Here is a 16,467-nt window from a genome sequence, read left to right as displayed (position 1 = left end):
TGTGTAATTACAGCTTGTTGCAAATGTGGAAGAGAAGCAGGAAGCAGAGCCACAAAAAGAGAACACGATTCCCCCGCACCCATCAGAAGGAGCTCTATGGATTACCAAAGAGAAAATGCTACGAATGTCTGTGCCTCTATTGAAAAGCTATGCGGTTTGCATAGAACATTATATAAGAGTACACATGAAGCTACTGTACTAACACAATTTGAGACTTAATAGAATCATCATTTTCTCATAAATATAAAACCCCCCAGGACACACGTAATCCCTCAGTCACACGCATCAACAAGCAGTGCTGCTTCTAGATCCTAATGAATCAGTGTGCCACACAGTCATTCTCTCATTATGAAACAAAATGCATCCCAAGCACCCTCTTCCACACTGATAGTGTGCAGGAAGATGCAAGCAGAAACGGAGGAATTTTGGCAATGCAGCCTTTGCTTATAGCTCACAGCACAACTGCTGTTAACTCAGTTCACTTTAGATGAGGTCAATTCACCCTTCTGGCTGCTAGTTACAAGGTCATCACAGTATACACAGTGAGTGGGTTTTGCCATGATTGCCATTGGGATTATAGGGAAGCAACCATATATAGTGGCCTGGGAAGGGGCTGAATGGATTAGTCTATTTCACTGCCACATATGTTCACTCATATTTCTGTTGCATCCTGTTTTGTTTTGGTTTTTTTGGCTTTTTTTTTTTAAACTCCACATGAAAAGCAGCGTTTAAATAGATGTTTTAAATTATTTTCTCTCAAAATAAGCATTCCTAGACATGTTTTCTCCCAAAATACGCATTTCTAAATGCATTTTGATGTGTGTGATTTGAGTCGAAAACTTCATCGCAGCCCTTGGAGATGTACAACATGCGGTGGTTAGCTATGTTCCGTTCTGCACATAATGCTAGGAGGGGTGAGTCAAGTCGCTTTGTGATGGAGTTCAGAAATCCTGAATTCCTCAAGCATCCCTGAGCCATAAATGGTCCCCACTCCTGAGCTAGACCAAATGGAGAATAATTAGGGGCAAGCGTGTCCGATGGCGCTTCTTCACCATGAAGCTCTGACTGAACACAAAAGCCCCGTACATATATTATTCCTATATCTTACTAAAGGGAATGAAACACTTACAGCTTCCAAATTTTAACGGACAAGCATGGGCATCCATGGGGAAGTCTTCTAGCTGCATGGGACATTCAGCAGAGATGGTCAATCTAACAGAAAGAAAGAGAGAAAGAGAGATTGAGACTGAATCCAAGTATTTCTTTCAATTCACACAGAAATAACTTTGTACCATATACACCATATCAATGTTTGAGTGTGTTTTAAATTTATTCCCTTCATAATTAAATGATTTCTAGGATACCAACAGGAACTTTAATCATTTATCAATGATAGACTTTTTTTCCATTCAGCTTAATTAACCACTTCCTTACGATCTTAGTTTTTAACCAGTTCTAATAACTTTGGCAGACAAAGCGTAACATCCGATGTTGTCACAGCACTAGTGTAAACCAATGTCACTAGTGCTTGGGGGTAACGGGGAAAAGTGGTCATTTCGCTTTGCCATGCAAGCCTTAATGACATTGCGCTAGCATTGGTTTATGCTAGCGCAATATGAATAACAATGGCACTGTAACAACACTGGATACTACCCAAAGAGGGGATAGTTTGTTAAATTTCCACATAAAAAATGCTTTTGGTAACATTCTTACGTTTGGCAAAGCATCGGTCCTGTCAACCTTTCAGTTCCCATCCAAGTTTATTATTTAGTGAAGCCAATAGTACCCTTCAGAGTAAGAGTATTGTCAATAATGGCCACATCAAATGAAGGCTTGTTTGAGTCTTATTATGTTCTCTGGATGTGATCAATGGCAGATTCTGTTTATAACTGAATGAGATCCAAATGAAAGGTTTTGTTTATCACACACACATCACTCTACTTTCTTGAGTGTAAGTACGTGCAGCCTGAATCAGTCTCGGATTGTGGTGATTTGGGAAGGGAGATTATAGTGTAAAAAAAGAAAATCCATTTCCAGGAATCCCAAAAGCCAGTGTGGTGTAGTGGATAAAGTGTTGGACTAGGAGTCAGGAGATCCGGGTTCTAGTCCCCACTTGGCTATGGAAACCCACTGGGTGACTTTGGGCCAGTCACAGACTCTCAGCACTGCATACCTCACAGGGTTGCTGTTGTGAGGATAAAATGGAGAGGAGGAGGCTTATGTACGCTGCCTTGGGTTCCTTAGAGGGGGAAAAAGGTGGGATTTAAATGAAATAAATAAATAACATTTAAACAAAACAAAACGTAATGACACCCCTGAAGTTTCAGGGGGAGAAAGGTGGGAAGCTTAACTTCCCCTCCCAAATTGCCATGGTCCCGATTTGAATCAGGGCCATGTTCGCTTAAACTCAGTAGGCCAACCACACCCATAGCTCTGCTATGCATGATTAGCAGAACATTTCGTTTGGCGCTGAGAGATAAGCAGAGCAGAGGTCATAGTGGCCATGAGGTTACCTTCCAAAACAGCCTCCTCCATGTTGACTGATGCTGGCTGTAATTCACAGAGAAGACCTTGTAATGACTGGACATGGGATTCTGGCTTGCTGCTCTAAAACAAGCCAAGATCATAAGCAGCATGTTGTTGGCTTATGAATCTTGGCTTGTTTGGGAGCAACAAACAATTAAGCAGAGTTCAGACACCACCATAAATTATCTCTTCCTCGTTAGTTTTACCTGCTAGCATGAAAGGAGGAGCAAAGCAAGATGGAACAGCCAGTGTGCACCAGCAGTCTGCTCAGTCCTACTAAACCAAAAATCCTGTGAACGCAGCTGACAATATATTGTATAACTCCTGAAATTTACATACTGGCCATTCTGTCGGTCAGGGCTTATCATCTACACCAGCCTCCCCTAACGGGGTGCCCTCTAGACGTTTTGGATTTCAATTCCCATCAGCCTCAGCCAACATGACCAATGGTCAGGGGTGACAGGAGTCGTAGAGAACATAAGAAGGCACCAGGTTGAGGAAGGCTGGTCTACACCTTGCTTACCAATGCACAGGATAACATGATTTAATTCTGTAAAGAAGTCTTAAAATATGAATAAAAACTTTGTTTCTGTACAACTATGTCAACAGGAAGAAATTCCAAAAGATGGCATTTGGCCAGCGTTATAGACAATGGTGTTTAAAAGCAAATACTGATGAAGTCTGGGTCTAGTCTTTTATTTTCAGAGATATCTAGCTTTCTAAATTTAATAGAGATTTTTTAAAAACAATCAAACAAAAAAACAAACCCACACACCATACCAAGGTTTTTGCCAAAGCAAAATGCACATGCTATAGAACAGACACAATCCCAGCTTTCTTCCAGTGAGATTTACAAGAGTTAACTCTGAATTAGCACCCACACCAGGATGCTTACAAATTCGTCTTGGAATGATAAACTAGTCATTCTCCAACTTTGTACTTGTAAAGCAAATTGCTGTAAAAGGAACACAGCAGGTGAAACGTTAGAAAGTTGCCAAATTGATTTTTTCGTTTCTTGTTCACTGTTCAATATTTTGCGTACTTGACATGATCCACTTTCCTCTAATCTCATTAAAAATGTCCCTGCTTTGCTCTCGGCCAGTGTTAATTCCTGCTTCAACCTTAAGGGACTCCAGCCGGGCAAGCCTAGCTGAGGCCTTCTGCAGGGAAGTGAACGTCACACATTGGACTGTATTTATCCTGACTCTCTTCTAGCTCTCTGCCACCTGCGCTCCAGAGTTCCTGTCTAGGGTGTGCAGGAGCATAGCTGAGCAAAGGACACTCAGAATTCTGTGTCTGCAACTCCTCATAGCCGCAGTATGTGCAAATTTCGATACTTAGAAGAACTGACCATTACTACTTTGCTACTGCAGGACTGTGATGAGGCTTAATTACTATTTGTATGTGAGTGTGTGTGTGTTGGTGAAGTGCTTTCAAAACCCTCAAATAGTAGTAGCTGCACATGGACAAAGTATTATTCTTATTAGAGTCAGCAGATGCCTCCTTCAGCACAGTGGGCAATTGGGACTGCCATCATGGAAGAGGTTTATTACAAAAGCTGAGCCAAATCCTTTATCCCTGGGGTTGCCAATGTGGTCCCCATGGACAGCACTACACTCCGGGATACCTCTCTTGGTACCCACCTGGCTCCCCAACTCTCCTGGCTTTTAGTTTGTTTTTAAAGACATTTTAATCTAAAACAAGAAATTAACTAGGAATCTGGCATGCTGCAAAGCAAAACACCAGTCTCCAGTGCCATCTTTATTTCTAAGAATGTCTCTGGGCCCCATGTGACATTCTTGGCCAAGTTATTTGTCTCTGAGCCACATTGGTTTGTGCAGAAAATGTGAGGTTCAAAAAAGTGTTTTTGTGTTTTGGAGCCTCTATCCCACCTCTGCCTTCTACTTGTTCTTGGGAAAGTTAATTTGTGTTTAGTCTCACCAGTTTGCCTTTTAGGAAATAGGTGTATTGTAACTGGCCATGGACAAACCGCGGCAGCCATTTTAGGAATGGCCAATCTGCCCCATGGGAGCCATTTTGTCTGAGTGCCACTGACACGCTCTCAAAATTCCAAATAGGCCCATTGACACAAAAAGATGGGGGACTCCTGCTTTACCTATCAATGTAGAAAGGATGCATAAGCTAGGGTGACCAACTGTCAGGATTTCCCCGGATTTGTCCTGGTTTTTGTTCTTTCCATGGTGTCAGGGGGGATTTTCTATAATTTTCAATAATGTCCTGGAATGACACACCTTCCCCTTTAAGGCTGCCATTAGCATGGCAGGAGGGAATGACATGCTTTCTTGAGGCACATCATTCCCCCACCCCGAGCTCCAATTGAGGTCTTAAAGGGGAAAGTGGGTCATTCATGGACATTATAGAAAACGCCCCAATTGGAGTGGATGGTGGTGGTGCAGAATGAAATCCTTTCCCCTCCTCCACTCCAATCGGGTTCTTTAAGGTGGCGGGGGAATAACGTACTTTCTGCAGGACTCAGAAAGCTGCTTCCCCACACACAAACTAGGTGTCCTCTTTTTTGGTTTCCCAAATATGGTCACCCTAGCATAAGCCCCACCAGATCTTGTATATATAACCACAACACCTGGCTGCAACCACATATGAAAAGAATGAAAGAAAAGGAGCCCATCATACTAAGCAAGGACCACACCAGTCAGGGCAGAATTACATGAAAATAACAGCTCCATGTTGAATTCCCCTTCTGAAACATGTAGTAGTAGAATGTATCCCATGATGTCCGGCTGTCATTGCATATTTTCCCAGCCCCTCTCCACATTGTAAGCTGCCATTGGCTTGCATGGCAAGCCACACATGGCTCACATGACAAGCCACACATGGCTCACATGACAAGCCATTGGCTCGCATGACAAGCTGCAATCACCTTTTGGGTAAAGGCCCATGAGCCCTGTTCTCCCGTTGCTAATGATCACCATAAATCAAAATACACTATACAAAGAAATGCATGCAAATGTGCAAATGTTAATTTACCTACTAAATTCCTGCATCAGCCTCTGAATCTCACTGGTGCAAGGGTTTGATTTGTTGTTGGTGGTGTACAAAAGGCTTACAGTCCTGAAGGGTTCCCTTTAAGAACATAAGAAGAGCCGTGCTGGATTAGATCAAAGGCCTATCTAGCCCAGCACACAATGGCAAAACAGATACCAATGGGAAACCCACAAGTAGAACATATAGCACCCTCCAGCTCATGTTCCCCAGGAACTGGTATACTGAGAAATACTGACTCCAATATTGGAGGTGACACATAGCCATCATGACTGGTAACCTATTATTATTATTATTATTATTATTATTATTATTATTATTATTATTATTATTATTTGATTTGCTTTATAGGGCAACTTTCCTACCAGGGGAGGCCAATGGCTCCAATTTTGATTGGACGGAGATTCTATCCTGTGTTTTAGTCACAAGCAGCCAGAAGTCTAAAGGAACTAGCCATTTGGGGATAGGGTTCAGCACCTTGGATAGCTCCTTTAAGACTTCTGGCTGGTTTTAACTGGTTGTAACTCAACCCCAGAACTGGACCCACCAGCCTCCCCTGCTTTCTGTCAGGAAAAAACACAGCACTCAGGGCAGCTTAAAATCATAAATAAAACTTGATTACAACGCAATTTGTTTTGAATTTGTCCAATCCCCTTTTAAAGCCATCCAAATTGGGGGCCATCATTACATCTTGTGGAATCACTACATCTCGCACACACCTTCATCGAGGAGCTACTACAAAGTCTTTATAGGAGTTGAGAAGGGTCCCCTGCCAAGGGTCCCCTTCTCAAAAAAGAAAAAGAAAAAAAAAGCTGTGGATTCATTATGGTTGCACAGCTGTCAATGACAGTATAACCAAACCATTTACTGTACACCCCACTGAAACAGGGCCAGCATCAGCTTGTAGCCAATAAGCAATAGCAATTAGTGTCTACAGATCATAAAAACCCGGGAGCGGAGGGGAGAGTTTTTCCATTGCCGCATGTTTTTCATGGAAAAATTCCCATTTCGAGAAATAAAATTAATGCATTGGGTGGGATCCAACTGTGGCACTAGCTGGAACAAGCGCATGCACATTGGCAGATGAGCATGTTGTCCAACTAAAACTTTGGAGTTTGTTGGAAGTTAACATCTAGGGAGCAATCCTATGATCGCCAGACAGTGGTCCCTAGACAGCATCCCAAGGGTCGTTGAGAAAAATCCCTCTGAGGTCTGAGTCAAAGCTCCGGCCATGGAGAGTTTTTTTCTGATGTCAGGGCACTTCCTGGCTCCGCCCAACCACTGCAGAGATTTCTGTGGGGGGTCCCTTGGAGGTTAGAACTCTGACCTTGTGGAGGGTGGAAGCGGGTGTGTTGGAGTGTGCTAAATGGCAGAGAGTGGCCAAGGAACTGAGGGATCTGAAGCCCTGTCAGCTGCTGACTTGAGAAAACATTTACGTCAGCTCAAGAGCTGGTCTAAAAATTTGGTTTCCATTGCCAGCAATGGGCAGGACTGATTTTTCCTCCATCTGTGGCTGGAGGAGCAATCCAGGAGGCTCTGCCTTCCACACACTTCTGCCCTATGTGTCTTTTGCAACAGGGCAGACAGCAGAATGGAGCCTCTGGTATTTTGAGGATCTGCTCTGAGACTATAGGACTGCTTTCATTTTGCATATTCCCCAAGGCCCATTGGAGATTATGCATAATACCTGGAGAATGTGCAAAAGGCAGTGAAGTTATGCACAATCCCCAAGGTCTCTTAGGGATTATGCATAATGCCTGGAGAACGTATCCTCTTCATCAACAGATTATATGCACATTTTCCATAAGATGCAGTGAATGTGTGCAATGGCCAGTTGTTATACATAGTAGCTGTTCAACTCACATGATGCCCAACACACACACATGCTCTCACACACACACATATAAATTTGCTCGGTTCCAATCCGTTTAAGGCATTGCAACATTTACTGGAAATGTTTCCAAATTAAAATCTTCTAGAAAATCCATCTCCCTAGTCAAAATTAGAACTGCTTTGCACAAGTCCTCCTTTTGTATGGGACAAAATGTGGTCACTGCACGTCTGATGTATTAGCCACTGCAATGTGGCAGAGATTCTATCTCCAACATTTTCCCCTTCGTTTATAATCGCAAACGGCCTCCAACTCTCATGGTCCCAACATACAGAAAGAAGGCTGCAGGCCTTATGGTTTATAGGTCCAAACGCAAGGTATGTACTGCTTGCTTTTCACTTTGGCACAGAAGCATCTCAGGAGAAGCAAAGAGGCCCCTGCCTTTCCTGAGGGCCTTTCTGCTAGCACCCAATTGTGGAGTACTGTCCTGAAGAGAAGCAGAGACAGCTGCAAAGCAGGCATGCCTTCTAAGACAACTCACTGAGATGTAAACTCTAATGAAGTGAATGGACCTATTTCCATGGTGGGTTGCCCAGGCAAGAAAGTCTGTTTTATTTATACCTTTAAGCCGCATGCTAAAAATTACTGGGCCATTTTCATAGAACCTCTTGATCCTCTCTTCCCTGCCATGGACACTAAATATTCATCCTCAAGATATGAAAGTCATATCATGTGCAACATCTTTCTTCTGCTCCATCTCACAATTTGAGATAGAGAGGAGCTTGACCCTTTCTCCTCGCAAGCCCAGGACATCTGTCTCCAAGAGCCAGCTTAGACCATAACACGTTCATGGAGCTTGCTTTATCTCGTGTTATTATTATTATTATTATTATTATTATTATTATTATTATTATTATTTTACTCCCTTGTGGGCCTTCTCATTCCCATTCTGTACAATAACATCAGGTGCTATCAAAAGACTAATAACAAAGCCGGACCTAAAACCTGCTGATTAAAGAAAAGCGCTTCAGTGGAAGCAGCTCTTGATGGGAATACTAATGGTCGCGCTTATTAAAGTGCAGCTGGGTGAGCCACCGTTAGACCCTACAAGAGATTATACAGCTGTGCAGGGAAAACATCTGGCATGCTAGTTTGTCTCCGAAGAGAACCGACTAGATTTAAAATTGAGATAATTTAAAGAGAGAGAGAGAGAGAGAGAGAGAGAGAGAGAGAGAGAGGAAAAGCCAGCCCATGCTACAGAAGCACTAAAAATAGCTCCTTAATTCCACACTAACTCATGTTCATATCCAGTAAACATTACCGTGCCTATCAGTTTTCTATTAAATGTGTTATGGGAGTCTAAATTGACATGCATCTAATTCTGCACATTATATGCACATATGTACGTACACATATGATGCAAGCTAACCAAGCCTTAATGAAATATAAAGTGTCTTTCTCTATTAATAGAGAACCGGCTCAGTGTGACCAAAAATGAGCCTGTGCTGCCATCAAGTGGAGATCATACATATTACACTCAATTTCAATTGGCCGGCATTATCAAATGAAGTAGCAAGGACATTTTTTATTTAAACCTGGCATGGACTGACTGCTGGGCTATTTGCAATGTCATAGCTAAAAGTATATAGGTCTACTATAATCATACCCAATGGCAAATGCCCAGAAAGTTTTGCCAGGGTTTGTTTAAAGTTCATCAAAGCATTACTTTACTTCTTTATTCTGGAATTCAATGAGTTTTAATGTTTTCTTTTGCAGAATAAGAATCTTACTTGATCATTCCCCTCTTAAACATAAATAAGAAATCATGCTTATAAAGATGTTTGCACATCTCCTCCTTGCCAGTTTCATTTCTTGTATATTATGCAGATCTACAGTATTGGATAATAATGATAATGATAATGATAATAATAATAATAGTGGCTTATCTTTATTATTCCCCCCACTCTGTAAGCATATACAACCACACAAATTAGATGCAGCACTGTTAGCACTTGTACGCATTTTATTCTTTGTGAAAGTAGCTAGTTCCAAATTTACTTATAGACAATGCTCCCCTCTAGGGGCGGAAAATAAATGTACAGCCTTAAATTTGTGCTGTCAGGCTGTATTACCTGTATTAGCCATAAAGCTAATACTTAAATCTAGTTGCATGGTTTTATAATAAGCTTATACATGTTCACTCTACATAAACACTGGTTCAGTTGTCTAGTGAAATGCTGAACATACATCAAGGGGCCCTTGCATTTGCCATCATAGTAGAAACATCACAGGCAGAACTTTCATAAACTCCCTTCCTTTCTGAGTCTTTAAAGGCTAGGCAGCCCAAGCCTAGGCTGGTTTTAGGATGGCCAGGTGTCCTACTTTACAAAGAGTTGTCTATTTTGAAGAGCAGGGGGTTGGACTTGATGGCCTTATAGATGGATTCTATGATTCTAAACTCTTCATTCCAGAATGATTAGGTTCAATGGTATCTGCCCCGCCCCACCCCATGGCCTCCACTGGCATTTTTGAGATCAAATTCTCTTTGTAAATTCCATCTATTATTTATTTATTTATTTATTTATTTATTTATTTATTTATATAGCACCACCAATGTACATGGTGCTGTACAGAGTAACATTTGCAGTGTTCAATTTGTCCAAACAGGACACCCATCTTCTAGCGAGGTGATGTTTGCCCTGTCCTGGACGGGGTTGCACTCTCCCTAAAGGATCGGGTCCGTAGTTTGGGGGTGCTCTTCGATCCAGAACTGTCACTTGAGGCACAGGTGAACTCAGTGGAAAAGAGCACCTTTTATCAGCTTAGGCTGATATACCAACTGCGCCCTTATCTGGACAGTGATAGCCTAGCTACAGTTATCCATGCTCTGATAACCTCTCGTTTGGATTACTGCAATGCGTTATACGTGGGGCTGCCTTTGAAAACGGTCCGGAAGCTTCAGCTGGTACAAAACAGGGCAGCCCGTTTACTAACAGGGACTGGCTGGCGAGATCACATTACGCCAGTCCTTTTACAACTTCATTGGCTGCCAGTCCAGGTCCGGGCCCGATTCAAAGTGCTGGTATTGACATTTAAAGCCCTAAACGGTTTGGGGCCAGGTTATTTGAAGGAACGCCTCCTCCCATATGTACCTACCCGGACCTTAAGATCATCTACAGGGGCCCTTCTCCGTGAGCCCCTGCCAAAGGAAGTGAGGCAGGTGGCTACTAGGAGGAGGGCTTTCTCCGCTGTGGCACCCCGGTTGTGGAATGAGCTCCCCAGAGAGGTCCGCCTGGCGCCTACACTGTACTCCTTTCGTCGCCAGCTGAAGACCTTTTTATTCACTCAGTATTTTAACACTTAATTTTAACTTAAATTTAAATTATACTGTTTTAACTCTGTATTTTAACCTTATATCAATTTTGCTGCGTGGTTTTATCCTGGTTGTGCTTTTTATATTGTATTTTGTATTTGTATTTTTAACTTGTTGGTTGTTTTATGATGATTTTAATTTTTGTGAACCGCCCAGAGAGCTTCGGCTATTGGGCGGTATAAAAATGTAATAAATAAATAAAATAAATAAATAAATAAATATCTCTTTTAAATATTTGAATAGTACCTGCACAGCCCAACTTGTTTTCCTTTTCACATGTCTAAATATATCAGTTCATTAAGCTTTTCCTCATAGGACACATAAAAAATGAGTTAAAGCTCCTTCCCTCTAGGGGAGCTGGCAAACTTGATATCCCCTACTCAGTGGATGGAAACCAACTCACACAGCCAGCAAACGCTTGCCACAGTTAGGGATCTTTTGGCAATTCTGCTCATCTGAATTCCCCACCCTCCAGATTTTGGAGTTTTGAATCATCTCCACTTGTTTCCAAAGTGGAATGGGTGCAGTATGAATTCTCCATTGATCCATTTTTCTTTTTCAAATTTTGTACAGAGTATTGGACAGGTAAAGGTTGTTGCAGCAGCTCCTTCCATTTAATTGTATCTTTTGTGATGCGATCATACATATAATTGCATCAATATTTTCAACCTGTACCATGTTTTGCTGATCTGCATATGCACTTATGAATATTGATAAAATACTGCAAAACAAAAGAAGAAGAAGAAGAAGAAGAAGAAGAAGAAGAAGAAGAAGAAGAAGAGGAGGAGGAGGAGGAGGAGGAGGAGGAGGAGGAGGAGGAGGAGGAGGAGGAGGAGGAGGAGGAGGACTTGATGAGGTTAAGAATATAAGAAGTGTCATGCTGGATCAGACCAAGGGTCCATCTAGTCCAAGGGTCCATCTAGTTCACACAGTGGCCAACCAACTGTGAACAGAGCCCTAGACTAGATGGACCCTTGGGCCTTTGCTAGACCATGGGTTAGCCCGGGGTGAACCCCGGGCTCACCCCTGTGCGTCCAGATGACACACAGGGGATCCGAGGCTCAGGCAGGGGTCAACCCTCCCTTGCCTCAGGGTAACAGGCTCCAGTTGTAGCCCAGTATTTACCATGGCCACGGGGGGGAGGAGAGATCGTGGCCGGGGGGGGGGAAATTGGGGCAGGGGGAAAGATCGCAGCCAGGGGGGGAGATTGGGGCAGGGGGGGAGTGGCAACATTTTTTAAAAACAACAACAACACCTTACCATTGCCGCTTGAGCATTCCTGCACAGCGGCCCCGTTAAACAAACAAACTAAAATGGCAGACGTGATGGGGCTTTCCTGCAGCCTGTCGTGTCTGATGTCTGGATTGGAGCGACGGCCCACGCTACTTGTACCACGGGCTCGCCCCTCCTCCCACACAGATTCCCAGGTAGGTCTAGCAAAGGCCTTGGTCTGGTTATGCATATCAATGCATTTGTTTTTGCGTCCTGTATGGTGTTTTGCTGATGCACACTGATAAAACAGTGCAAAAAGTACAAAACTGATATTAAAATTCTTTTTGCATGGAGTTTTACCAGTGCGCCTGAGTGCATTGATAAAACAGTGCACATTTTTAATACAATCAGATGATCAGTTAAATCAAGATTTCCTTTTCCCCCAATTTAAATAGATGGCCATGTGCCCATCATTAATGGGGGGGGGGAGAGATGCAACTGTACTGAAAAGAGGTGTCAAATTGCACATACTCCAATTCTGTGAATTAATTTTACAAATTTCCCTATCCACAAGGCCTATCCAGCCCAAATTCAATCAAATCTGTTGTTTTCCATTCTGTTCCATCAGGGCCTTTCCTGCCCATGCAGTTTCAGTGAGATTTCATAACTATACCTGCAGTTGCTCCCATCCCTCAGGCCTCACAGTAGACCTCCTGCGCTTCACTTCTAGGGTGTTCAATGCACCACTGTAGGAAACACTGATTTAACACCACAGATTGTGCTAAAAGGCAACAGACACCATCAGCAAGCAAGCTTCAGGTATTCCTCGCTGCTCAGTACCACTTCACACTTCAGGCGGGAGATTACATATTTGAATGTTTTCCCTAAAAAGTCCTCCTGGGCATGCTGATTTTGATTCAAACATTCAATGCCTCCTCCATCACTCCAGTTTCTGCCTGCAGATGTACAGTTCAGCAACAGCTGAATCACAGGGGCTGCTGCTGACATATCCTGGCTCTGAGTGTGAAAGCAAAACTGAACATCAGTGCTAACTGCAGGATTTTAAGGGCCCTTGCTTGGAGGCGGTAATGGGCTGGATGAGGAAAAATAAACTGAAGCTGAATCCAGACAAGATGGAGGTGCTTGCTGTCAAAGGCCCCAACCTGGGTTTGGAGGTGTGTCAAACAGTTCTGGATGGGGCTACACTCCCCCTGAAAGACTGCATTCACAGCTTGGGGGTGCTTCTGGATCTGCTGCTCCAAATGACAGCCCAGATAGATGTGACAGCCAAGAGTGCCTACTATTAGCTTTGGCTGATACGCCAGCTGCGCCCCTTCCTAGAGTTGGAAGACCTAAAGACAGTAGTGCACACGCTGGTAACTTCGAGGCTCGACTTCTGCAATGCGTTCTACATAGGGCTACCTTTGTGCCTAGTCCGGAATAATAGTCCAGAAACTTCAACTAGTTCAAAATATGGCAGCCAGGCTGGTCACCAGTACACCTAGGGGTGACCACATTTGTTGTTGTTTATTCTTTCAGTCGCTTCCGACTCTTCGTGACTTCATGGACCAGCCCACGCCAGAGCTTTCTGTCGGCTGTCGCCACCCCTAGCTCCCCCAAGGTCAAGTCCGTCACCTCCAGAATATCATCCATCCATCTTGCCCTTGGTCGGCCCCTCTTCCTTTTGCCTTCCACTTTCCCTAGCATCAGCCTCTTCTCCAGGGTATCCTGTCTTCTCGTTATGTGGCCAAAGTACTTCAGTTTTGCCTTTAATGCCATTCCCTCAAGTGAGCAGTCTGGCTTTATTTCCTGGAGTATGGACTGGTTTGATCTTCTTGCAGTCCAAGGCACTCTCAGAATTTTCCTCCAACACCACAGTTCAAAAGCATCTATCTTCCTTCGCTCAGCTTTCCTCATGGTCCAGCTCTCGCAGCAGTAGGCTACTACGGGGAATACCATTGCTTTAACTATGCGGACCTTTGTTGTCAGTGTGGTGTCTCTGCTCTTAACTATTTTATCAAGATTTGTCATTGCTCTCCTCCCAAGAAGTAAACGTCTTCTGATTTCCTGGCTGCAGTCCGGGTCTGCAGTAATCTTTGCACCCAGAAATACAAAGTCTGTCACTGCCTCCACGTTTTCTCCCTCTATTTGCCAGTTATCAATCAAGCTGGTTGCCATAATCTTGGTTTTTTTTTGAGGTTTAACTGCAACCCAGCTTTTGCACTTTCTTCTTTCACCTTTGTCATAAGGCTCCTCAGCTCCTCCTCGCTTTCAGCCATCAAAGTGGTGTCATCTGCATATCTGAGATTGTTCATGTTTCTTCCTGCAATTTTAACTCCAGCCTTGGATTCGTCAAGCCCAGCACATCGCATGACATGTTCTGCATACAAGTTGAATAGGTAAGGTGAGAGTATACAACCCTGCCGTACTCCTTTCCCAATCTTAAACCAGTCCGTTGTTCCGTGGTCTGTTCTTACCGTTGCTACTTGTTCGTTATACAGATTCCTCAGGAGGCAGACAAGATGACCATACCACCAAGAACTTGCCACAGTTTGTTATGATCCACACAGTCAAAGGCTTTCGCATAGTCAATAAAACAGAAATAGATGTTTTTCTGGCTTTTTCCATTATCCAGCGGATACTGGCAATTTGGTCTCTAGTTCCTCTGCCTTTTCTAAACCCAGCTTGTACATCTGGCAATTCTCATTCCATGAATTGCTGGAGTCTACCTTGCAGGATCTTGAGCATTACCTTGCTGGCATGTGAAATAAGTGCCACTGTCCAATACTTTGAACATTCTTTAGTGTTTCCCTTTTTTTGTATGGGGATATAAGTTGATTTTTTCCAGTCTGATGGCCAGTCTTAAAATCTTTTCACTGGCTGCCCATTAGTTACCGGGCGAAGTATAAGTGCTGGTTATCACCTTTAAAGCCCTACATGGTTTGGGTCCAGGCTACCTGTGGGATCACCTTCTTCCATATAATCCATCCTGCACACTCAGGTCCTCTGGGAAGAATTTACTCCAGCCAACAAAAACAAGGCTGACAACTATTACCCAGAGGACCTTTTCTTCTGCTGCTCCCAGTTTGTGGAATGGCTTGTCAGGAGAGATTCATTGACTTAACAGTCTTCTGGTATTTAAAAAAGCCATAAAGGCTGACCTCTTCCGGCACACCTACCCAGTTGAATTTTAAGATGCCTTTTTAATAATGTGCTGCTTTTAATAATGTATTAGTTTTAAATGTTTCAATTAGTTACATGTATTTTATGGTGTTGGCATCTGTGTTGTACTCCGCCTTGATCCAGAGGGAGAGGCGGGTAACAAATAAATTTTTTATTATTATTATTATTATTATTATTATTATTATTATTATTATTATTATTATTATGACACGCACAGTGAGTCTGCCTTCTCAATGCCATTGTCAACGGCAGCTGCTGCTCTTCATCTTCTCCCTAGTACTCCCTAGTACTTGTTTGCTTGACAGGTAGAGAGCCAGTGAGTAAGTAGGCAAAGGCATCTACTGCTCTTCCTTTTCACCACCACTGTTCTCTGGGCCAGAACGAGGGGCAGGTGAACAAGCAGGTTGGTAAAGGGGAAGAGTAACCCGACTAGGGTGTGGCCCCTTGGCAGGTGTGCCTGACCATGCCTACAATTGATGCTGGTCCTGAACAGAGAATTCACGGGCAATGTCTGTAGGTATAATTGACATGCTATTCTTCTATAAGGAACAAAGCTTTGGGAATTGAAAAACTGGTGTCAGTGAGACCAAGGCGGAAAGTTTTAAAGCAAGTCTAATGCTTCGATTTCCTTTGAAGTTGCCTTATTATGCCTTCTCCCTCCTGCCATGCTCTTTTCAGTATAGCTAACTTACTTCTGTTCAAACCTTATTAGCCATCAATACCCTCGCCAGAGGATAATCCACAGGAAGAAGAACAGGAAAGAGCCGGGAATGGAAATGGGCAACAAGGTCACCAAATCACAGCATTCGCATAACATCGGCTTGAGCTGGTTTCATTCTTTTTTTAGCTGCCTATAAGTGCAAACGCGTCCTCTAAATTACAGACCTTTTGCATCTTTCTGTTCTTTTGACAAAGGAGTTGGGCTGCGGAGGACTCCCTGGTGGGCCGGAGGCTCAGTCGGCCTGGCTGAATACAAACATGCGTGGACCAAAAAGGACGCAGGACAGCTAGTGTTGAGACTCCCATATCCCAGCGCTGCCCCAATGCAGCAATACAAGCAGCTGCCACAGTCAAGGAAGGGGGGCAGCCAGGCCACCCAGAAGACTGGGATGGAAGGAGGGGAAACTTCAGCAGCCCTAGCCTAGAATCCATGGTGGCCCGAAGGCCCAGAGCACATACAAACACAGGGGAGAGGAGCCTGTAGGGATCCTTTTGACCAGGGCTGCCCAACCCCTTTCAGCCTGAAGGCTGGATTCTGGTTTGGAAAAGCTCTTGGGAGTTGTGAACCAGTGGGGGGCAAGGCTAAACACAAAAAGGGGCA

The 16,467-nt window shown here is 43.6% G+C and overlaps 1 protein-coding gene across 1 annotated transcript in view; it reads right to left on the bottom strand.

Moving 5' to 3' along the window:
* Positions 1-16,467, bottom strand: part of GABRA5 (gamma-aminobutyric acid type A receptor subunit alpha5) — a 66,606-nt gene that overhangs the window by 27,064 nt on the left and 23,075 nt on the right. The window contains exon 5 of the mRNA XM_063127499.1: positions 1,130-1,212. Coding sequence (XP_062983569.1) covers positions 1,130-1,212 — 83 coding nt within the window. The remainder of the gene's footprint in view (positions 1-1,129; positions 1,213-16,467) is intronic.

This window comes from Elgaria multicarinata, chromosome 5 (assembly GCF_023053635.1).
Source record: "Elgaria multicarinata webbii isolate HBS135686 ecotype San Diego chromosome 5, rElgMul1.1.pri, whole genome shotgun sequence".
Classification (NCBI taxonomy): Eukaryota; Metazoa; Chordata; class Lepidosauria; order Squamata; family Anguidae; genus Elgaria; species Elgaria multicarinata.
This window is presented reverse-complemented; position numbering and strand designations above follow the sequence as displayed.